Below are 23,667 nucleotides of genomic sequence, written 5' to 3' on the forward strand. Positions count from 1 at the left end.
ATATCTACTGAAAAAATACTTGAATAGTGAATAACTTCACAAGTAACTAAAATCATTGTTCTGTGTTTTTCCCTATTCTTTTAGTGGACATGACTGACACCATTGATGTTGTTCCTCAGATGAAGGTAAAGAAGTGAGCACACACACACCTGAAGGCCTAACGATATATATCTGTATCTGTTAATTATAAACAGTTAGATATACAGTGTAAGACTGTATTCTCTGGTATTACCTCTTAAATGTAATCTCACAACACCAATGTAAATATTACATTACATTAATCCACAGTATCAGTACATTAATTAATTCATATTATATTACAATATGTTTTTATGCCGCACCTACCTTCTTGTCTCCTGTTCTGTGAATGTGGATCTTTTTATATACATTAAGAACTGGTCCAAGAATTGATTCTTGAAGGCATTAGATAACTGTTTCCACAGACTGTGTAAATTAGTGATCCAGTAAACTAAATTTAATGTGTGAAATAGCCAACCCTTTTAAAGTTGCTAACTGACAGTCCTGTTATTAACTTTAAGTAGTTTTTTTTACTGTTTTTTAAAATATTTTCATCATAGCTTACATGAATTACCATGTCTAATTAAATGTTTAATACCCCCACACAGACTCACACTTTTAGCAGTGTAGCTTGAATATTTACATGTTGAAAGAAAGCACAAGTTGTTAAATGTTTAATATTAACAATAATAATGGATTACATTTATATAGCTTTTTATCTTGATACCCAAAACATTTCTCAGTGAAGGGGGGAAACTCACCTCAGCCAACACCAATGTGTAGCACCCACTTGAGTGATGCATGGCAGCCATTTCGCACCAGAATTCTCACCACACATCAGCTTGAGGTGGAGAGGGGGGGAATCATTGAGCCAGTTACACTGGGGGATGATTAGGTGGCCAGATGGAGAGAGCCAGGTTGGGGATTTTTGCCAGCACAGCAGGGAACCCCCTAGTCTTTGCAATAAGTGCCATGGGATCTTTAATGACCACAGTGAGTCAGGCCCTCGGTTTAATGTCTCATCTGAAGGATGACATCTCCAACAGCACAGTGTCTCCGTCACTGCACTGGGGAATTTGGGATTTATTAGGACTGGAAGGGAGACTGCCCCCTACTGGCCCACCACCACTTCCAGCAGCAACTCAGTCCTTCCCAGGAGGTGTCCCATCCAAGTAATAACCAATCCCACACCTGCTTAGCTTCAGTCATTCAACAGAAACAGGGTACATGTTGGTATGGTTGCTGACAATGACTTGATGCATTAGTGCACGTTCTGCTCACACCTGCTCTGCCAGCAGGCTGTTGTGTTTGTGTGAAGGTGTTTCTCTGCTATGAATCAGTGTGAGGACACTAAAAGCACTTTGTGTGTGGAACATGACAGCAAGACCAAAGTGCAGAGCTGAGATGAGGATCTCTAACTGTCCATGACTGGAACTTGTACCTGGACCCAGCTGAATGTCTGACAAGAGCACAGGGACACAGTAAGTCAACAAATTATAACTGTTGACTACGTCTGAATCATAGGTCAAGTCACGTCCAAATTCTTAATTTATGAAGTTAAACTGTGTTTCTTTTGTCTACATTTGTATCAAGAAGCATCAACAGAGACCAGACTCTCCTGGACCTCATCCTAGCAGGGTGTCAATCACGACTGATTCGTCTATGGATAAATCTATTGGCCTCAAAGATGGATCTCAGTCTACTGATCAAAGGTAAGAATTTGAAACTGATAGATACTTAATACTACTTAAGTACTTAATATCAGTACTTTTAACATTTACAATTATTAATTTGGCAGACGCTTTAGTCCAAAGCATACTACATACATACTACAAGCATACATATCTATACAACAACAGATCAATTTCCAGGTCAAATCAGCCCGGCTCATCCCCACAAAGTCTGCCTGACACCTGGCTGTCATGATTGATGACAACTAACCTTTAATGTGGCCTTGACTGCTCTGTCATGTCAATTTGCTCTGTACAACATCAGGAAGATTAGACCCTACCTGTCTGAGCATGCAGCACAACTCCTGTTACAGGGTCTCATAATATCAAGCATTGACTACTGCAACTCCTCACTGGCAGGTCTCCCCGCATGCACGTTCAAACTTCTGCAGTTGATCCAGAACACAGCAGCGCGTCAGGTCTTCAACCAGCTCAAAACAGCATATGTCAGTCTGCTGTTCATATCCCTCCATTGGCTCCCAGTTGCTGCCTGCATCAAATTCAAAACCTTGACGCTTGCTTACAAAACAGCAACTAAAATGGCTGCCGCCTATCTGAACTCCCTCATTCAGGTCTATGCTCCCTCCCGCTAAATGCACCACGCACCAATGATGAAAGGCGCCTCGTAGTACCGCCACAACAACGTTAGTCAAATTTTCTCCTCTGTAGTTCCCCAGTGGTGGAACAAGTTACCAAATTTAATTTGATCCACAGAGTTCCTTTTGATCTTTAAGAAAAAGCTAAATACCCAGCTCTTTCATGAACACCTCCACATCTGATGGACTTATAAAAAATAAATAAATAAATCAACTATCATCACGCTACGTTCTATATTTCTACTCTGGAATGAGAGAGAGTGGCTGCACCAGAGATTGTCTCCTGAATACATCTCAAACTTGGACCTAAAAAGTGGGACATTTTTCAAAATAACCGTCAAATAATCTTCAGAGAAGACTCTAAAGAAGAGGTAACAGCATTAATCAGCAAGAACAGAAGAGGAAATACCATCTTTGGCTATATTTTTTAAATAAAAAAACTAGCTAGCTGTCAACCGCTAACTGCTACCTGCCATTGTTACCAACCTTCCACGGGAGAAACTGCACTGAGGAAGCTAACAGAAGAGTTATTTTGTGAAAATAAGAAGATAAATGAAGGGGCCCTTGTTGGTGGTACTCTCTCTCGCGGCGCAACTGATGTTGGCAGTGGCCTCTCCTAGTTCTGACTATGCAGTTTCTTTGTCCATGTCTACATCTACATCTGTGTCATTGTGTGGAATGCAAAGGAAATATGGCTATGATTGTTAGTTTGTTTTAGATATTCATAACAAAGACTTTTGCTACAAGAAATACTGGCTTGGAGCTAAATCAACTGAGTGTGCTTGGTCTGCTACGGTGGACCGAAAGGAGACCACATCCTTGCCTGGAGCTGCACTGGAGAGGAAACATCGAAAACGGTGTGACAGGACGTGGAAGTTGGGCAAGCACAGAGGAGTGCAAGCTAGACTAACTGTTAACCCACACCAACTAGCAATTCTAACAATCATACTGCCTAATGTTTTCTGGACAGAAAAATTGATTATTTCACTCCCCAGTCAGTGCTGGTCACTCGTTGATATGCAAGAGCTGTCTACATCGAACTGAGACATGTATCCTTTTATCCTTTCTGTTGTTGTTGCACTGCTGTGGGCTGGGAGGAACAGAATTTCATTTTTTGTGTATGCAAATACACAAGAAAATTAAAATAAACTAATTCTTGAATCTTGAACTTAGCTTTATGACACTTACTTACTGTTGTTCTCTCCTGACTAGATCCTTGCTCATGTTGTATTAACTCTCATGTCTGTGTCGCTTTGGATAAAAGTATCTGCTAAATGAAATTGTAACACTGTAACATGGAGGACGTTTTAAGTTTGCATTAACAGGTAAAATTAAAAATGAAGGCCTGTCTCTAACATTAGCCTGTCCCAAATAAAGGCCTGGTTCTCTCTGCCACTGAGGTAAACAAAGGCCACTATTCATCAGATGTGTATTTGCCATTTCTTTGTATCAGGATCCATCAGCAGAGACCTGACTCTCCTGAATCCAGCTGTGTTTCCATGAAGAGTGATAGGTCCATGGATAAACCCATTGCTCTTAAAGGACATGATTGTGAAAAGTAAGTCAATCTGCACTAGGGATGTACCTGAATACAAATACCTTATTCGGCAAAGCACAAATAGTGTTTTTTTGTTTGTTTTTGTTTTTGTTTTTTTTTACGAATATTTGTTTCATAGAAATATTTTAAGAATAAGAAAAAAAAAACATGTCAATACAAGCGTGCAGGTTGGTTATATCGCTATCTCAGTCTCTGTCCTCTGCTCCACTGTTACGTCTATCAGCAGGTCTCAACGTGGAGAGTCACATCCACTTGCTACATGATGCACATTTCCTAATTTGGACATCACTCCCAGAGTTGGGGGTGTTCCCCTGAGCTACTACTACTCATTTATAGCTTGTGTTGTGTAATTTAATGCACCTGCACATTTCCCCGAAATTTAGTGGTATATGTCATGGAAGTGTAATTGTTTCTACTGAAGTTATTTGAGGACCTGTTTATTTTCTGGTGAGGTGGCCCATCTCTTCTATAATATGCTGTGAGAAGCCCTAAAAAACCACAACAACCAATTACTTAACTAATCAACTAAAATGGGGAAGAAATTTTCATCTGCTTGAAATATGATGTATGGAAGAATGCTACTCATTTAATGTCAAGATTTTGATCTGCAATTTGTCAGTCAAAACTCTACTTTCTCAGGATTAAACTCATTTGCAAATTCTGTGTTTGTATCAGGATCCATCAGCAGAGACCAGACTCTCCTGAACCCAGCTGTGTGTCCATGGATAAACCTATTAATTTTAAAGGACACAATTATGAAACACAGTAAGCCAACAGAACTTCACTCTATTGTTTATATTAGACAATCCTGATTATAACAGCCATGCTGTCTATAAAGCCTTATAAATCCAGGTCCACTGACCCAACTTAACACCCCATTTTGGTGACAAACTCCTGAATGAGCTAAACCCTTCAGTGCATATTTTGAGCCAGATACCAGTCATCATAATGGCTTCAGGAGGAGAGCCTTGGTGGTTTTTTGCCCAGTAATTACCTAGATGATTATCAAGTGAGCTATATATTTAAAAGGCAGTCACAGGTATATGGACATGAGAGGGAGAAAGGAGGGAATAAAAATTCACCAGCAAGACAGGTAGCCCTTTGTCAATGCCCCTGCGCTTAGTCAGTTCAGTCATCAGAATGACAATAATCACTGGCTAGTTTCATCAATATTCAATCCAGTCACCACTTCAGATGCTGTACAGTCACCACACAAATATAATGGGACAAAAGGCAAGGCAAGGCAAGGCAAGTTTATTTGTATAGCATATTTCAACAACAGGGCAATAATTCAAAGTGCTTTACATAGAGCATAAAAGGCATCAAAACAGAATATAAAAGCAACACAAGTAAAAAGACATATAAAAACAATTAAAAGTGTTAAATTTGGAAATAAAAAGAAGCTAAAAGGGAATCAGACAGATAAAACAAGAGAATAAAAGTTACAGTGCAGTGTAAAATATTAACCCTCAAATTTGGTTTAATAAAAGGCAGTGACAGACAAAAGGTAAAGGCTATTTTCTGTGCAGTAATAAGATGGAAAATTGTCTCAGCCAGTGTCAGGAGTTCTTTAAATTCATGTTGTCAACATGACAGAACTTGTTTGATAAGCAGCTTTGAGTCATTGAATGTCCTTAAACATGATGTTTTCTCCACAGAGCTCAGCAGCCGAGGTTAGAGGTTCCCAGTGATCAGTGTTCCCAGCAGCATCCAACAGACCTGGACTCCATATTTATGGTGTGTACATGTACAAACACACCTTTTACTATTTAGTACTAAAGTACCATTCAGGTCTTGCTGCTCTGACCAGCAGACCTTCAGAATTACAGATGAATCAGATGTTTACCAGTTTAAATTAAATGTTCAGTTTTTCTTTCTGTTCCAGCTGCTGGAGGAGAACATTCTCACTTTTGTGAAGAACGAGCTGAGCAGAGTCCACAAGGTTTTGAGTCCAGACTACCCAAAAGGCTTACAGAGTCAGAGGGAGGATGAGAAGGTGTTGGATGATGAGGAGGAAGAGCAGAGGAGGAGCAGCAGAAAGGCATTTCTGAAGATCACACTCTACTTCCTGAAGAGAATGAAGCAGGAGGACCTGGCTGACCGTCTGCAGAGCAGTAAGATAATTTTAACAGATTTAACATGATGGAAAGGAAATGGAGGCAACAGGTTTACGTTTTGAAAACTGCTGATGGAGGATACAAACTACAGAAAATGCACTTTAATGTTTAGATCTCCCTGACTTTTTTGTTGGATCCACTCACTGATTTTGTTTGTTGTTTGTTCATTCAGGAACATTTAGTTCTGCAGAGTGCCAATGTAAACTCAAGTCTAACTTGAAGGGGAAGTTCCAGTGTGTGTTTGAAGGGATTGCTAAAGCAGAAAACCCAAGCCTTCTGAACCAGATCTACACAGAGCTCTACATCACAGAGGGAGGGATTGCAGAGGTCAATGATGAACATGAGGTCAGACAGATTGAAACAGCATCAAGGAAACCTGTCAGACCAGAAACAACCATCAGATGTGAAGATATCTTTAAAGCCGCACCTGGAAGAGATTAACCAAACAGAACGGTGATGACAAATGGAGTGGCTGGTATTGGGAAAACAGTCTTACCACAGAAGTTCACTCTGGACTGGGCTGAAGACAAAACCAACCAGGACATACAGTTCATATTTCCATTCACTTTCAGGGAGCTGAATGTGCTGAAAGAGAAAAAGTACAGCTTGGTGGAACTTATTCATCACTTCTTTACTGAAACCAAAGAATTAGGAATCTGCAGGTTTGAAGAGTACCAGGTTGTGTTTCTCTTTGACGGTCTGGATGAGAGTCGACATCCTCTTGACTTCCACAACAATGAGATCCTGACTGATATTACAGAGTCCACCTCAGTGGATGTGCTGCTGACAAACCTCATAAGGGGGAAACTGCTTTCTTCTGCTCGCCTCTGGATAACCACTCGACCTGCAGCAGCCAATCAGATCCCTCCTGAGTGTGTTGACATGGTGACAGAGGTCAGAGGGTTCACTGACCCACAGAAAGAGGAGTACCCCAGGAAGAGATTCAGAGATGAGACACAGGCCAGCACAATCATCTCCCACATCAAGACATCACAAAGCCTCCACATCATGTGCCACATCCCAGTTTTCTGCTGGATCACTGCTACTGTTCTGGAGGATGTGTTGAAAAGCAGAGAAGGAGGAGAGCTGCCCAAGACCCTGACTGAGATGTATATCCACTTCCTAGTAGTTCAGTCCAAACTGAAGAACGTCAAGTATGATGGAGGAGCTGAGACAGATCCACACTGGAAACCAAAGAGCAGGAAGATGATTGTGTCTCTGGGAAAACTGGCTTTTGAGCAGCTGTAGAAAGGCAACCTGATCTTCTATGAATCAGACCTGACAGAGTGTGGCATCGATATCAAAGCAGCCTCAGTGCACTCAGGAGTGTTCACACAGATCTTTAAAGAGGAGAGTGGGCTGTACCACTACAGGGTGTTCTGCTTTGTCCATCTGAGCGTTCAGGAGTTTCTGGCTGCTCTTCATGTCCATCTGACATTCATCAACTCTGGAGTCAATCTGCTGGCAGACAAACAAAAAACCTCTAGGTGGTCAGATGTGTTCAAAGATAAATCAACATGTTTCTACCAGAGTGCTGTGAACAAGGCCTTACAGAGTCCAAATGGACACCTGGACTTGTTCCTCCGCTTCCTCCTGGGCCTTTCACTGCAGACAAATCAGAAGCTTCTACAAGGCTTGCTGACACAGACAGTAAGTAGCTCACAGACCAGAAAGAAAACAGTTGAATACATCAAGAAGAAAATCTGTGAAAATATGTCTGCAGAGAGAAGCATCAATCTGTTCCACTGTCTGAATGAAGTGAATGATCGTTCTCTAGAGGAGGAGGTCCAATATTACCTGAGTTCAGGAGGTCCCTCTACAGATAAACTGTCTCCTGCTCAGTGATCAGCTCTGGTCTTCATCCTACTGTCATCAGGAAAAGATCTGGATGTGTTTGACCTGAAGAAATACTCTGCTTCAGAGGAGGCTCTTCTGAGGCTACTGCCTGTGCTCAAATCCTCAAACAAAGCTCTGTAAGTAAATGAATCACTACATTTATGTATGAATTTATTAATTTAACTTTGTAGAAAAGAAAAAGTAAAATTCTCAAACTGTTGTCATTAATATTCAGGCTTACTGGCTGTAACCTCCCAGAGAGAAGTTGTGAGGCTCTGTCGTCAGTTCTCAGTTCCCAGTCCTCTAATCTGAGAGAGCTGGATGTGAGTAACAACAACCTGCAGGTTTCAGGAGTGAAGCTGCTGTCTGCGGGACTGGAAAGTCCCTACTGTACACTGGATATTCTCAGGTGAGATCATAGTACAGTTTGTCTTAAATTAATTGAGAAATTTAACAAATATGAACTCTGGCTAATACAGAGAAGTTCGTTGATGCTTTGATACTGTGTATTTTATATTACTGAATGTTTGTTTTTCACTTTTTCGATCATAAACTGAGATCTTTGTTCCGTCTGTGTGTGTCCCTTTCACAAAAAAATATTTGTCTTCTTGTTCATTACTGTCTCTTCAGGCTGAGTGGCTGTAACCTCTCAGAGAGAAGCTGTGCAGCTCTGTCCTCAGTTCTCTCCTCTAGTCTTAGAGAGCTGGAACTAAGTAACAACAAACTGCAGGATTCAGGAGTGAGACTGCCGTCTGCTGGATTGGAGAGTCCAAATTGACTTGAAACTCTCAGGTCGGTATTTAGATGTCTTTAAAAGCTTTTGCAGCAAGTCTTTATTTACTTTATACTGTTTAACTGATCTGTGAATTGACTGACTAAAGATCCTCATCAGGCTGAGTGGCTGTAAACTGTCACTGAGAAGTCTTGAAGCTCTGTCCTCAGTTCTCAGCAGGACACAAGAAGAAGCAAATTAACATTATTTATGAGGTATTTTTATATATTTCTTGAGAACCACTCATCCAAATAACTTCACACATCGACATTGCACTTTCACCAGCAATCCACCTGCCAGGTATGAAGTACATCGGATGACTGGTTCTCGAGATACGTGAAGGACAAACCCACATACATACACACATACATAGAGACAGACAGAGATTCCTTGTTTTATATAGAGATATATTTATCAATACATCATTCTATTTTTTTCAGCACACATACTGTATGTACAGTTATTTTTCCCATTTACGGATTGGTTACTCACTGTTAAAAGAAGCTGAGTGAAACTGCTTTTATAGAGTTGCAATTGATCTCAAAAAGTTGTAATGTGATTCATGCTGTACACATTGCAACCTATTTCTTATTATTATAGTTTCTATTTTCTGTAACAATGCTACTTTAATTTCTAGATTAGGGAGAGATATTATATTCCATTATATACATTAGAGCTCTAACGATTAGCCAATTCATAGATTCGTCAATTGTCAGAAAATGAATCGGCAACTGTTTTCATTTCAGTTTAGTCTTTATTTTTTCTTTAGCAAATATGCCAACAGTTTGCTGGTTCCACCCTCTGTAATGAGATGATTTAATGTCTTTTTTGTTGTCATACATGATAGAAAATTGAATATCTTTGATTGACATAATGATTAATCAATTAATCTTTAAGCATTTTGTCAATTAATTGATTAAAAAATCAGCAGATCCATAATTTAAATAATTGTCAGCTGCAGTCTTATATTATATTACATTTATTATGGTGTTTATTGAAATACGGTTCAAATAGTTCAAACACTGACATTATAGTGATTTTCTTCTGAAAGACTGTTGAGTTTAATAAACAATGAATGCCTGGATACCTGCTTTTCACATTGTTAATCAAGGTGGAGATCACCCATCCCTATTTTTGATTAAATACTGTATGACAGCACTGATTATGAAATCCAAAATATCACATTATCAACTGTATATGTGTGTATGTATTCTTGTGTGTGCATGTGACTGTATATACATACGTAATGTACATGTACTTCAAGACCAAAATAAAGATCATCAATCTCTCAATATCTAACTACTGACTCATAATCCGAGGAACAATTTTAATGAGAATAAATAAATCACAGTTTTTATTTTCCTCTTTTTATGCTTTATTTTTATTCCTCATCCTGTAGAGAGGGCAAAGCTCCATTACACATTTCTTCAGATCTGTGCGTGTACTGAAACATCTATCCCACTTGTCCCTCTGCTGTTCTTTAATACTACAGTGCAGTCATTCATTGGAAACATCATTTGAGAAAAAAACCTCCAATGTTTCCATCACCAGCTTCTTATCATCAGGGCAAAACTTGTTTGTTGTTATCTTAGTATGAAAGATAAAGCCAAGATAATAGAAATTACATTGCAAATCTAAATGCAACTCATAGTGTGAATGCACTTATCCTATATGTACAACTCACTGGTACAAGTTTAATTGTGGAGGTTAACACTTCACTGTCTAAACATGAACAGAATGAAGGATAAATGATGATGAAGAAGACAATGGAGATGAAACAATGATGATGAAATCAAAAACACTGAATGGACGGATGAATGGATGAAAGGCAGGACAATGAGGAAAAAAATGTAAAACTCTACAAGAAAACAACAAACGAGCTAAGATAATGAGCTTAAAAACACAAATATAAACACACAGGGAAGAGTGTGAAGATGTGATGAATAAACATGCAAAACATAAAATACATATTTTCATATACATTAATATTATATAAGGGAGATATACAAATAAGAAGATATGTCAACCTAATGTTAATACATGCAAACACAATGATAGAAGATGCTGTACCTCCTCAGTTAAGATGTGTTTGTCAGTGTGGGTAAATGATGAACAATACACATTAATGCCCTGCCAAATCACACACTGGTATGATGCAAAGGTTTCTGTAGCAGCAATTATTCTCTGCAAAGGTGGTTTTGAAATTATTTTTATCATAAACATAAGGTCAAATGTTGCCTGAACTGACAATTTTCCCTGAAAACACTTACACACACGTATCACCTATCCATTGACTTCCACACAAAATGGTGGTAGAAAATTTAGCAAAAAAACCCAGATGATTTATGTATCCTAACAAAGATGGGTGCAGTTAAAGGTTGTTCAGAACAGAGTGAAAAGAGGGATATCTGACTTTTATCCCCCTGAAAGTTTACGCTCAGCAATGGCAAGCTGGTGTCCAGTCTCTACAGAATTCAGGATTTGTATTTTATAAGTTCGGCATTGATGGACAAGCCTCTAAAGGTGACGAAAAAGAGGCGCCGAAGCACATGAAGTGGGAACCCACCCACTTCACAGGTTTGTCACTTAAACTCAATTTTGAGGCTGCCTTGCTTGCATAAGTTTCGTGTTTTATCCGTGAGAAGAATAGAAAAGTGGAAGAAAGTAGAAAAGCATGCAAGGAGAGAGAAGAGAAAGAAAGAAAGAAAGAGAGCAAGAAAAGAGAAGAGGATGCGTTTTTAGCATAACAGTGCAGATCTAGTGAAGATCAAATCAACAGATGCTAAACGTGAGCAGATGTGTGTGAATTGCAGAATCAGAAGAAGAATCCAGAGTAAGAGAACAGAAAGTTGTTTTTTTTTTTGTAGATCTTTTTTTCTCTTTTTTCCATTTTTTGTGTTTGTTACAGTTTGTTGTAGTGGTTTGTTGGGAGTAGTTCCATTTAAAGCTATGAGACAGAGCCTGAGGCAGATGGTTTGAAGTGCGTGGACGTGGCCTGTAATCCTCAGGAGATTGCAGGGACATGCAGGAAGGCTCAGATGATACCGTACTGGGCCAGCTCATGCAGCTCCAGGTGATTAAAGGCCTCCCAGGGGCAAATGACGGTGATGTCTGCACAAAAAAAAAGACAAAGATGTGATGTTGATCAGGCCTCTGAAAGCAGCAGCAACTGATATAAGGTGCATTTTAAAAAGAAAACGTGTCTTACCAGTGCCTAAGCCCTCCATTCCAGGGATATCATCACCAAAGCTGCAAAGAAAAAGATCATTACACACCATAACTTGTTATAATTCTGCAAATTTCTTAGATAAATTGTGCATCTTTCAATGCATACCCCTGGATTCCCTTCTTTGGAGGCTTGCTCTTGAACTGACGGGTCTGCCTCTGCTTGAATTTAGGGGGTCCCTTACGTGGGGTGGCGGGGCCTCCGGTGACACGGGTGGCCGACTTGATCTCAGCTTTGGGTGGCTCAAGATTCATTTTGAGCAGTTATGGTACCTGTGTGCAGGCTGTTGGCTTTCGATGCACCTCTCTGAAGTGTAGTCGTCGTGATGATATCTTTTCATTGTGGAAATGAGAGAGACAAGATCAGGTAATGCCTCAAAAAAACAAGATATCACTTAAAAATGGCCTCTTTTACCTGTTTAGTCACTAAAGTATTATATAAAATGCTGTATTAAACCATTTATTGTGTGTAACAGTTAGCATGCAGCCTCTGTCACCTCTGTCTGACATTACAGGCCTTAATCCTCTTACTGATCTGACGAGCACCAAGCAGGATTTACCCTTATATTTCACAGTAATTGAATATCTGAGATGGACTACCTGTGCACCGTGTTCTGCGAGGATGACCCAATTTCCCATAATCCCTGGCTCAAGTTAATAAGTATCCCCCTCTCTCTGTTTCAAGTCGACCGTCCACACGTAATCCTGTTAGAACAAGGACAGCGCAGCAGATATGCTGAGCTCGCACTGAGGGTCTAAATGATCAATCCGCTCACTGTGCCCCTGATGACAATGACAGTCCTGATCAAGTCTTCAACCTCTTATTCACTCATCAAAATATGTGAAAAGCTCTAGAATTCACATTCTGAAAATATTTATGTAAGCTGCACCTTTCATCCTAAAGCATTAACAAGTCATTCATAGGGCTGAGTATTCAACATCCATCCTTTAAGGTATTGACGGATACAGTATGTGTACATTTCTATACCACTGCTTATGATTAGACAAAATGTAATATTTAAGAACTTTGTAGAAAAATACATTTATAATTCTCAAAGCATGCAAAAAAAAGCTATTGATATTTGTACAAAAACTCAGTATCAACAGCAAAGTATTGTAAAATTTCAAATAATACCAGCTGAAGCAAACCAAACCAAACACCTGACTGATAAATCTTCCACAAAAATGTCTGGTAAATACTAACTAAATAGAAACTGTGTCTTCTACTTATTTCACAGTTTTTAAATATTTTTTTCCTGAATCTTTTATTTACTGTCAAACTAACCTCAATATCACTAAAGGATATTTGCACTGTAGTCACTGTAAGCATTTTATCGACAGATCCATCATGTTGTTGGTCTACTTATGTTTCCTACAAGTGTCCCAGACTTCCTCTGTCATCACTATTGTTTGAAGACTGATGGAGGTTACAGTGACAAAACAATCTTTTTAGAATAAACTGTGTATTATTTGCAACACAAGACATCAATTAGTAGCTTATTTTCATATGTTTAACCACATTATGATTTAAAAAATTAAACACTCTAAGGCTGTGCTGTCTTTCTAAAAATGTATTCTTGTTTGATATTTATTCAGCTCTCTTGAGATTTAAATCTCTTCTTGAAGAGAGTCCCGGCCAAAATGGTGTCAAAATTTGTTATCTTGCTTTTATCTTTAAAAAACAAAAAAACACTAACTTCAAATCTTTCAAAGTAATAAAAGTAACATCCATTGCATTGCATGCATTGACTTCCATGCAGCTCCAGAGTCGTCACATCAATCATCCCAAAGCTGTCACAGTAGTCTCTAACACTACATAAAATCTCAAATATCTCAATAACAAAAGTGTTTGCGATGGTGGTGATGGTGATGTCTCTCAGTGAGTCTACTCACCGGCTGCTTGGGTGAAGAACAGCCAGACGAGTGTGTGTGAGCGCAGCACCGGTCTGTCCAGCAGATGTGTGGAGTTCTATGCTAGGATTGCTGTGAGGGCCAGTCGGGGCTTAGGGTCCCTCTTATATGCTGAGCCCCGCAGAAGATTACCAACGCACCGCCTACCTGCTCTAATGTCAACAGTTCACATGTTTCGGTTTGGGTAAAAGAGGGTGAGCATGTAAAGAAGACCAAACTGAAAGTTTTCATGGATGAAACTCATGTGTATCTGACTTTATAAAGTATGTGTGATAAAACTTTGGATTTGAGATGTTTGCTTTGATAGCATGACAAAGACTTACTGTGCTGTATGTCTCCAGAAAGTTCAAGAAAATACCAAGCAGTGCTAATCAATCCAACGATTTGAGACAATAGGATACATGAGATAATACAGTGTGAAATATATGTTGATGCAGATTAAGGTTGGAGCAGGAAGCTTCCTGAAAGGCCTCCTAGCCCACTCCCTCTTTGTTACACAATCACCTCACCATCTGCTTCAGGCAAAACCCTTCAACTCACCATCCTGCAAAAGTCCATTCGATCATCTTCACGTATGTTTCAGTGTCATTTCCTGCAGTGAGAATATTCTCCAATGAGCCAAGTGACACACTGAGGTTGTACTGGACGCATGGCTGCAACAGAAATAAATCACTATACTGTTAATCAGGACTTCTTGTTATTCAATTCAGGTGGATATGTCTATGGCAACCTTTTTAGTTTCCACTTGCGAGCGGCAGATTTAAAAAAGGACGACTGTCAGAATTTCTGCAGCAAAGAGCAATAAAATTACTTTTAGATCTCCAGAATCTCTGGATCCTACAATTCCCATAATGCAACTCAATCTCAAACTCATCTCTAATCCAGGCTTTCCATTAAAAATAGTGCAGTCTCCAAACCCAACGTTAAACAGTCAGGGTTATTTTGTAGGAAATTCCCTACTTACTATACTATTAGTATACTATTACTATTCCCTACTTATATACACCATATTCACTGTACACCAATTTTAGTGTCAAAACTCTGTGTAAATTTATTCACTATATAAATTTCACAATATATAGGTATGTACACTACTTTCTGCAATACCACAATGCATCATAGATGTGAAAATGACAGTTGTGTGACTCTACAGCCTTCAGTGACGACGCAAATTGATAATGATTAGTAAATGTCAGAAATCTGAGTGAACAACTGAGTGATTTCAGCCACAGAAGACATTACAGATTTGTGTTCAGAATTAAAATCAGAAATAAACTTTATTCTCCATCACAAGGTGATGGGAACTTGTCTTTGACGTGTGTCTGGGTAGAGATCTGATGGTGAAGACTGGAAGGTGTCTGTAATTTTTCTTGCATTGTTGATGATCTGAGAAAGTTTTGATTTGTTTTTAACAGAGAGAAAGTTGCACCAGGATGTGATGTTGAAAGTGAGGACTGACTCAATAAGCGGCAGCTGTTTTACAGTTTAGTATAGTAGATGTGACCTTTATGTGTAAAATTGGTGACGGTCTTGTTTGAGGTCAAATCCCCCCTAAAAAAATGTTTACATTTCACTATCCAAATACTTTTGGACAATAACATCAACAAAAGTCCGCCTGAAGTAATCATTTCATCATGTGATACTTTTGGGGTTTTGGAGTGTATCCATTGAATCTGAATTAGTGATTGACTTTGAGGGTTCATAGAAATTTAGTTTGAATTAATTTTTTCAGCTCTGAAACACAAGATAATATTCCAGTGAAACGTCCTACAGGTTGAGGTTCAAAGGTCATTCTTAACACAACACAAGGTCCATTCAGCAGCTGTTCGTGGGCTTTTGATTATATCACATGATCTTCATTAACAGATGGAGGTTGCCCAGCTGTCACGGGATTGTAGATTTTTTCTGAGCTGCAATCATTAGCTGATTAATCGATTAGTCAATCATCACAGAATTAATTGCCAATTATTTTGATAATTAAATAATCGTTTTGGCCATTTTTCAAACAAAATATGTCAAACTTTTGATGGTTCTAGCTTCATAAATGTGATAATTTACTGCTTTTCCTTTTTTTAGATTGCAAACTGAAGACATTCCTGTTCTATCTGAGAAATTGTGGATGCCATTTCCCCTCTTATTTTTTAATATTTCATAGCCTAATAATAATCAGAAGAGTAATCAATAATGAAAATAATCATTAGCTGCAGCCATAGAGCAGTTTGAAGTCTGTCTCCACTCATGAATGTGTTTTTCTTCTCATCCCTCCAGTTGGATGTTGGTCTCTTCTCTGTGGTTGTGCAGAGTTTCTTTTCACATTCATCTGCTGAAAATCAAAGTTTCTGTTCTCACCTCAAATCTGAGGTTTAAGTTCTGCACGTACGAGATGATTTTGCGACATCAAGACTAGTTTGGAAACCAGTTGTGGTCTAATATGCAGTTTATGCAAGTGTGATGTAGAAACTTGAAGCCTCCTGTTCACAGACACACTGAGAATTAACTTTTAGGAGACTAAAACATTTTTAAATGAACAATATTTACATATTCAGAGGGGAGAGGGAATACATCTGCTTTTAAGAACGTTTAAGCAGTAGTAGTATCAGACAAACTATTCTGATATAGTTCTGTTTTGAATATATAAATTATTCTGTCTGGAGCAGCATGAGGACTTTTGTCTCGATGTCATCATCGCTACAGTTGAAGTTCAACGTTTCTTCTGTCTTGTGAAACAACAGTTTAGAAAACAATCAAGGCCCATTTAGCATCTGCTGATGAAGACATTATGACCCTTATGAAAGCTACTAAATGGATGTTGTGGTGAATTTGTTCTCTCAGTCACTACAGTTTGTATTTATACCTTAATAACCATCAGTAATGCTCCAACATTTCAGTGCCTCTGATGGTGATGTTTACAGTAACAATAACACTACAAATATTTGCACATTCCCTGTCAATATATCATACATACATTCAATTCTCTTCATTTTAAACTCTTAGAGCTCTTTCCTGTTCAGAATACATTTTACTTATCTTTTATTGTAAATTTCTTTTACATTATCTACAGTTGACTTGTGGCACTTGTATTCTCTCTTTAATTGTATATTCTGACTATTCTGTTATTCACCACATCAGGGCAATTTCCTTGTATGTGCAAACCTACCCGGCAATAAACGTGATTCTGGTTGAATATAACTCAAAGTTACTACAAAATGTTCATCTTACTCAATATAATGGTGGCTTGACAATTAAAAATGTATTTGTCCCAATCAATTTCCTAGGATATGTGCAGTGGGAGGAGCTTATTGTTGACGACCTCTGCGCTCTCAACACATGTCCGACTCTTTTTATGAGGAGTGAATGATCCAGCAGAAACATATAGGGTGTTTCTTTCTATCTATCAGTATCTGATTGCTAGATATAATAGGTTTCCAATAAAAAAACGTTGTTATGCACTAGAAATGATCAGCTAACATCAATATGGTTGATTATATTGTCTATATTAACTGAATAAGATCTCTAACTGTCATTATATATTTGCATATAATGAGATTTGGTGTGTCATCTCTCTCATACATGTCAAAGTGCAACAATATACACAGTGAATAATATAATATATAGAATAATTACAACTCATAGAGTCATAGAGTAATATTAAATACAGATATGTGTATCAGTGTCGCAACCATTATCCATTTCTGTGACACTTTAAGTCCCCAAATTTATAAGCACTATAATGTAGTTGTAAGGAATATAAGGACATTTTAAGTGTTTATTAATGTACAGTATTTATCAGCAATTATTAGTGATTATTATTACTCCTATGAAGATATAAATTATATTATTACAACTGTGTTTTACTATTGTCATTCATTATCTGTTTAAGATATGACTTTATTGTACCGAGTAATTCTACAGTAATACACATCATACATCTCATAAATATATAAATAATTAATTACAATAAATTAATCAGGATAAATACTAAAAATCAATAAATACTCAAAATAAAAGAAAAAAAAACTCAAATACCTCATCCTATCAGAAAGAGTTATGGCTGTTGACGAATACACAACTTCATTATAAAACATTTATTAACTGTTTACAGTATATACTGATTATTAATGCTAAAGAAGGGGACTTTAAGCAATGTGTTACAAATTTTAATGATGTCAGAACTGAATTGTCTGCATTTGACTAGCGATCAGCTGGAGTTTTCATTCTTTGCACCCTGGCATGATGCAAAGTGACACTGACATACAGTAGTGCAGCGGTGGCATCAGCATTTGTCTGTCTTGAGTATTTTTTTCCGTCACGTCACAGTCATCGGGTTCATTGTGCTGTATAAGATCAGTGAAACACCTCATTTGTAATCCCCTGTATAACCCAGGTCAAACAATAACTGTGTATGCTGTGTGTCTGGCAGCTGCCCACTGGGCGCTGTGTAATCAGGACTTACAGTGCATGACTATTACCAGACTAGTGCTGACTAAGTCATGGAGATCAGGGTCACTGTCACCTCAGAAACCGGACCTGTGAGACATTCAGGCAGCAGACGCTCAGCTGACTGAAAGACGTCACACTTACATGGCAGGACCGAGCTCCGCTGCTGTTCTGACACAGCAGGTTTCTGGTCTACATGACATCATGAAATTTTAATTTTGTAGAGTCAATGTTAAACTTGTTTACCTACTTATGTTTACATAGAAATATTCTGTTTAATGCACATTACATACATTAGCTTTGCACTTCCTGCACTCACATTACTGCCTCAAGTTTTTATGGCACTATAACTTTACTTTATAGTAAACTTTACTTTACTTTATTAAGAACACCTGTGCAATCTAATGCAATCCAATAAATTCTAAATGTTTTTGTCAGTTTTTGTCAGAAAGGTGAAATTTATGTGGTGTACTGTGTATGTTATATTGAAAAGTGTTCCTAATATTTCCCCCCACAGGTGTGAAGAGTTGCTGTTTTTCCTTTTCATGAATATTTTAACATTTTACTGTTGTTTTAGCATCGTGTCCTGAGTTTTTATCACAATCTTTTTTTTTTAATCATTCAATTGACTAAACAAGAAAATAATCAACAGATTACTAGATAGTGAAAATAATTAGTCGAAGCCCTACACTGTATATTCCTTGCAAATATAATTTAGTTTTTCCTTTTTTAATTTCTTCTATAGTGCTACTTTTGAATACTTTATTCTATTTCATTGCCAAATTGTTTTCTTCTGTTCTAATTTAAAACATTTTAATATTTGTAAATACACTCTCTATATGTGTATCGTGGAGGAGGCTACAACTGAACTCATGGTGCAGTCCTGTATTGTATAATGACAATGCAAATGAAGATCGATCTCTTAAATGCAACCACTTTTTGAACGTACTGAAAGACTTTGTTTTTCATTCAAGTGTTGTGCGTGAAATTACATGATTATTATAGTAAATAGAGTCTGATGACAATCAACATTGAAAAGCAGCTGCTCTGGTCTGCTGGATAAACACACATGATGATGAAATGAACACATTAAGAGGATCAGAGAACATATTTTATCTTCATGAGAACAGGACGGTTCAGTGTCTCTCTGGCGCTGCCTTGTGGCTCCACCTTGTGCTGAAAAGATGCCGATGAAAAGAGATAAACGCTGTTTGTTCATGTCATTCGAGACTGAACATTTATTTAACAAACAGCTCTTAAAAATAAACTTAAACTAAACAATTTAAATAAACTCTTAAATATAACGAAGCAAATAAAAGTAAAGACATAAAAATATACTTTAAGCACTTCAAGCTTCAAACTGATTGATAAAAAATTGTGCAAATCACCTTCATGACTAAAAGAACATGACAATGAATCAATTATGTATATAAATTATACAGATCACTGAATCAAACTGTAAAAAGTGAGACCTTAAGTAAGGAATTGTCTTATATTGACTATATATATATATAGTAATATCTGATGCCACTTCTCTGTAGGAATATTATAATGCACACATCAACAAATGCACCTTCAAAACTACAGCAAGGATCAATCTGACAGTAATCTAGGGCTGCAACAACTAGTCAATTATCAATTATTCAGTCAAAGGAAAATTAATCAACAACTATTTTGATAATCCATTAATCTTTTCAGTCATTTCTCAAGCAGAAATGCAAAAGATAGGTGGTTCCAGCACATCAAATATGAGGATTTACTGCGTCTCTTAAACAAAATGTCAGAGGATTAATTGATAACGACAATAATCGTTAGTTGCAGCCCTACAAACAATTCAAGTATTACTTAGATGTAACAGGTTGGGCTTGTTGGTTTTGTTCTGAGCGGAAAACAAAAGGATAATTCAAGTTTCAAACATACTGTAGGTCTTAATTTCACAGTTCTGGACATCATATCTATCAGTAACAATATCATTTTACTACACATTAATTGCTGAGAACTGGGAACGTGGTGATTTTTATATCATGTGGCTGATAGATTAAAAAATTTCCAGCTAATTTTACTTGACATGTGAACAGTGTGACCTAAGAGGAGGAGGGAGTGAAAACGTGGAGGTGAAATGGGTGAGCGGAGTGTGTTATAAAGTGCTTAAAGGTGCAATATGTAAGATTGGCCATTTACCCCCAAACAAATAGGAGGCAGCATATCATCACAGAGACATCAGAGCCAGCCTTCAATTACCAAAGTGCAGCACAGATCAGTTCACTGGGTCATGTAGTTGAGATGATCAGCTGTCTCACCCGGCCAGCAGCTGCAGCAGCGGCATCTCCAAAATCGTCAAGAGCAAATTTCCAAATAGGTGTCATTTGGATGAGCTGACCACATACCAGGAATCTAAACTTTCTTACTTTCTTGCCTGGAAAAAATACTGAAACTTAATAAAGTGACATATTAACAGTCCTGCAGCAAAACTTGCAGCAGTACCATTGCTGCCGTGATGGCTCGGGGCAGCGCTACTTCTTCTTCCTCTCATGTTGGACTGAGGACGCAACAGTGACTCACTATCACCTCTTAAGGTACAAAGTGGTATTACGAGACCGGATGGGCCGGGCTAGCTGGTTAGTACGCTAACTTCAGTAGATATCTCTGCAACACAATACACAGACGTCTTTGACAAAACATCAAAACTCTTATTTCTTCACATTCTGTTGATATTTTTTGTTAATTTTTGAATATTTTACACTAAAATTCTGGCCAAATCTTACATGCACCTTTAAACTCAGTCAGTGACATGTTTTTACATAAAAATACTCATAAACATGTCAACATATCAATCATGTCTTCTTCAGGAGCCTAATCTCCATCTTTAGGTAGGTTTTAAGGTTCTCGTCGAGGACGTTTTCCTCGATAGCGGCGAGCGCGCGGTCGCCTCCATCGTGATAGTACTCCAACAGCTGCTCTGCATGTTCGATCCACACGCAGTTATGACAGCCGCTCATGCAACAGTGTGTGGGAGCGGGTGGTGGACCCTGCTCGGGGGACCAAGCAGAGGTGCTGCGACTGGGCTCTGCGTTGGTGCACTCAGATGAGTCCGTTAGTGCCGGAGGGGCAGGTGAATGTGGTCCAGCAGACAGGCTGCGAACAGTCCCGCTGTGCAGACTTCTACTCCACAACTGCTGACGGCCACGGCATCTCCTCGTGTGTAGCAAGGAGAAGATGCACAGCTGAAAAACAGAACAATATATTTGTTGTAACTATGTTTAGTCATAATTATAGTGTGGTGGTTTTATTTTCAGGTAATCCTTTTATATTCTACGAAATGGCAGAATTTTCTCTTTAATAATACAATCAACTAATTCAAGTAGCGTTTTCATAATTAATCTTTGAACACCTCTGGCTTCTTTGCCTGTTTGTATTTACTTATTCTAACTTTTGTTTCTGTTGGTTATTCAAATATTTTTTACATGGAAATCAGAGAGAACGGCAAACAACAATTTTTGTTGAAGATAATGTATTTGTTGTTGTAAGGCAACATTGGGGCAGACGCACAGGATGAGGAAATAATTCAGACGTGTAAATTAAGTGAGACAGAGAAACATCTAGAGAGGCAGTTTGGTGACAAGGGGCCCAAGTAATGGCACAGCTAAATGGGATGCAGACCTTATTGTCATTATCAATTTATGGCTACAATGATTATTTTCATACTCGATTAATCTGCAGAGCATTTTCTCGGTTAATCAATGAATTATTTGGTCTATAAAACGTCAGAAAATAGTGAAAAATTCCCATCACATTTTCTCAGAGTTCATTCAGTTTACAGTGATGCAGTATATCCTCACACTGGTGAAGCTGCTACCTGAGAATTTGTGGCATTTGGGACTGAAAATGACTGAAATTTTTCATCTTATTGATTAATTGACTAATCGTTGCAGCTCTAGTTACAAAAATGTGCACTGAGACAGATCTATTACATACAGCTCAGGACACGTCGAGTCTTTTTTTTTATCCTAGATAGAGATGATATATATTCAATTTGTGCTTTTCATGTAACATCGTCAATTTTATGTTGGCACAATATGTTGATGTTTAAATTTCACTGCATCATCCCTGTAAATCTGAAAGCTGCAATGATTAATCAGAAAATTAATTGCCAACTAATTTGATAACTGATTAATTATTTAGAGTCATTATTTACAAAAAAAATACCAACATTCTCTGGTTCTAGTTTCTAAACTATGAATATTTTTTTATTTAGTCCTTTATGGCAGTTGCCTTATTATTTTTGGGTTATGGACAAAAAATTTGACGAAAATTGACAATTTACACCATTTTCTGACACTTTATACATCAAATCAAACCAAGTTTATTTTTTAAAACACATTTACAAACAACCAGAGTTGACCAAAGTGCTGTACAATAAAGTAACAAAAATAAAATAAAATAACATAACATAGTAACAGCAAAAAAGAAGATGACATAACATAACAATACTATCCCGTAAGCATGAACAAAAAAAGTAACGGAGAAACATAAAGCCTCAAGGACATTCAAAGGCATGAGAAACAAATGACATCGATTAAACGAGAAAGTAATCGACCGATTAACCAACAATGAAAGATGCAGTCCTTGTTTAAAAACGGCTGATAGTGTTACATAAGAGGTAGCTTACAAACTGCGGCTAAAGTTAGAAATAATAAAGACTCAAATCTGAATGTCACCGAAAACTAAAGGTTATGATGCTCCGATAGTTAAACTCGCAAACTGACATTTTGTGGGTGAATTTAGTAACTTTAGTAAGGAGGTGATTTCTTCTCTAGCATCGAGCTTCAGCTCAAGCTAACTTTCGTAATCTCAGTGATACGTAACTACATGAAGCTCTGTCTCAGACATGTAATTTAAAATATAATCGGCACTTTCCGCTGTAATATAACCCATCATGTGTATTTCCTTCTAAATAAACCAACAGAGCTGAATAAAGTAAAGGTTAGACCAAAGTCATCCAGCGTTTGGTATCTTAGCAGCTACGCTAATGTTAGCTAAGCTACCAACCTTTTGTATGGACACCGACGACCTCACCGCATTTACACCCGAACACAGCATCGTCGGCACAAACATTCAGTGATTATGTGTCTAAACAATTCATTGTCTCGGGACTTGTGGGTTGACAAAGACAACTTCTCCCTCCAGGGATAAAATCCACGGCTACCGGCAGCTTGCTATGTAGTTGCGTCACTTCATTTTCTCCTGAACTGTGACCTCGGTGTGGGATTGTAAACAAAGGCGTTGATTGGCCGATAGAAAATAATATGACCAATCAACGGAAACTTTTTTGTATTTGAACCAATGAAAAACGTTGAACAGCCTCTGGGCGGGACCAAAACAGACATATTGCATTTACAGCCTCTGTCCAGCAGGTGTCAGTATTTTATATGTATGTAAGATCTAAAGATGCAATAAAAAGGTGATA

The 23,667-nt window shown here is 38.0% G+C and overlaps 2 protein-coding genes, 1 long non-coding RNA gene and 1 pseudogene across 4 annotated transcripts; 1 reads left to right on the forward strand and 3 right to left on the reverse strand.

The window, feature by feature from the left end:
• Nucleotides 1–8,304, forward strand: LOC121887051 (annotated as a pseudogene).
• LOC121886434 lies at nt 749–2,207 on the reverse strand. The gene is made up of 2 exons (XR_006092730.1): nt 2,030–2,207; nt 749–1,477 (listed from the first exon to the last, which is right to left on the reverse strand). It is a non-coding gene; the product is annotated as an uncharacterized LOC121886434 (long non-coding RNA).
• A 2,350-nt stretch (nt 8,305–10,654) lies between the features above and the next one.
• Nucleotides 10,655–13,836, reverse strand: pde6gb (phosphodiesterase 6G, cGMP-specific, rod, gamma, paralog b). 2 transcript variants are annotated; one of them, XM_042397855.1, is made up of 4 exons: nt 13,746–13,836; nt 11,962–12,185; nt 11,836–11,876; nt 10,655–11,738 (listed from the first exon to the last, which is right to left on the reverse strand). In XM_042397855.1, the coding sequence occupies exons 2-4, from the start codon at nt 12,105–12,107 to the stop codon at nt 11,662–11,664; spliced, it is 264 nt and encodes an 87-aa protein (XP_042253789.1). In that variant the 5' UTR covers nt 12,108–12,185; nt 13,746–13,836; the 3' UTR covers nt 10,655–11,661. The 2 variants fall into 2 exon arrangements, with proteins under 2 accessions (XP_042253789.1, XP_042253790.1); XM_042397856.1 differs by lacking the exon at nt 13,746–13,836 and adding an exon at nt 12,453–12,598.
• A 5,570-nt stretch (nt 13,837–19,406) lies between these two features.
• Nucleotides 19,407–23,465, reverse strand: oxld1 (oxidoreductase-like domain containing 1). The gene is made up of 2 exons (XM_042397477.1): nt 23,250–23,465; nt 19,407–21,424 (listed from the first exon to the last, which is right to left on the reverse strand). The coding sequence occupies exons 1-2, from the start codon at nt 23,313–23,315 to the stop codon at nt 21,035–21,037; spliced, it is 456 nt and encodes a 151-aa protein (XP_042253411.1). The 5' UTR covers nt 23,316–23,465; the 3' UTR covers nt 19,407–21,034.
• Between the last annotated feature and the right edge of the window lie 202 nt (nt 23,466–23,667).

Source organism: Thunnus maccoyii, chromosome 20, assembly GCF_910596095.1.
Source record: "Thunnus maccoyii chromosome 20, fThuMac1.1, whole genome shotgun sequence".
NCBI lineage: Eukaryota > Metazoa > Chordata > Actinopteri > Scombriformes > Scombridae > Thunnus > Thunnus maccoyii.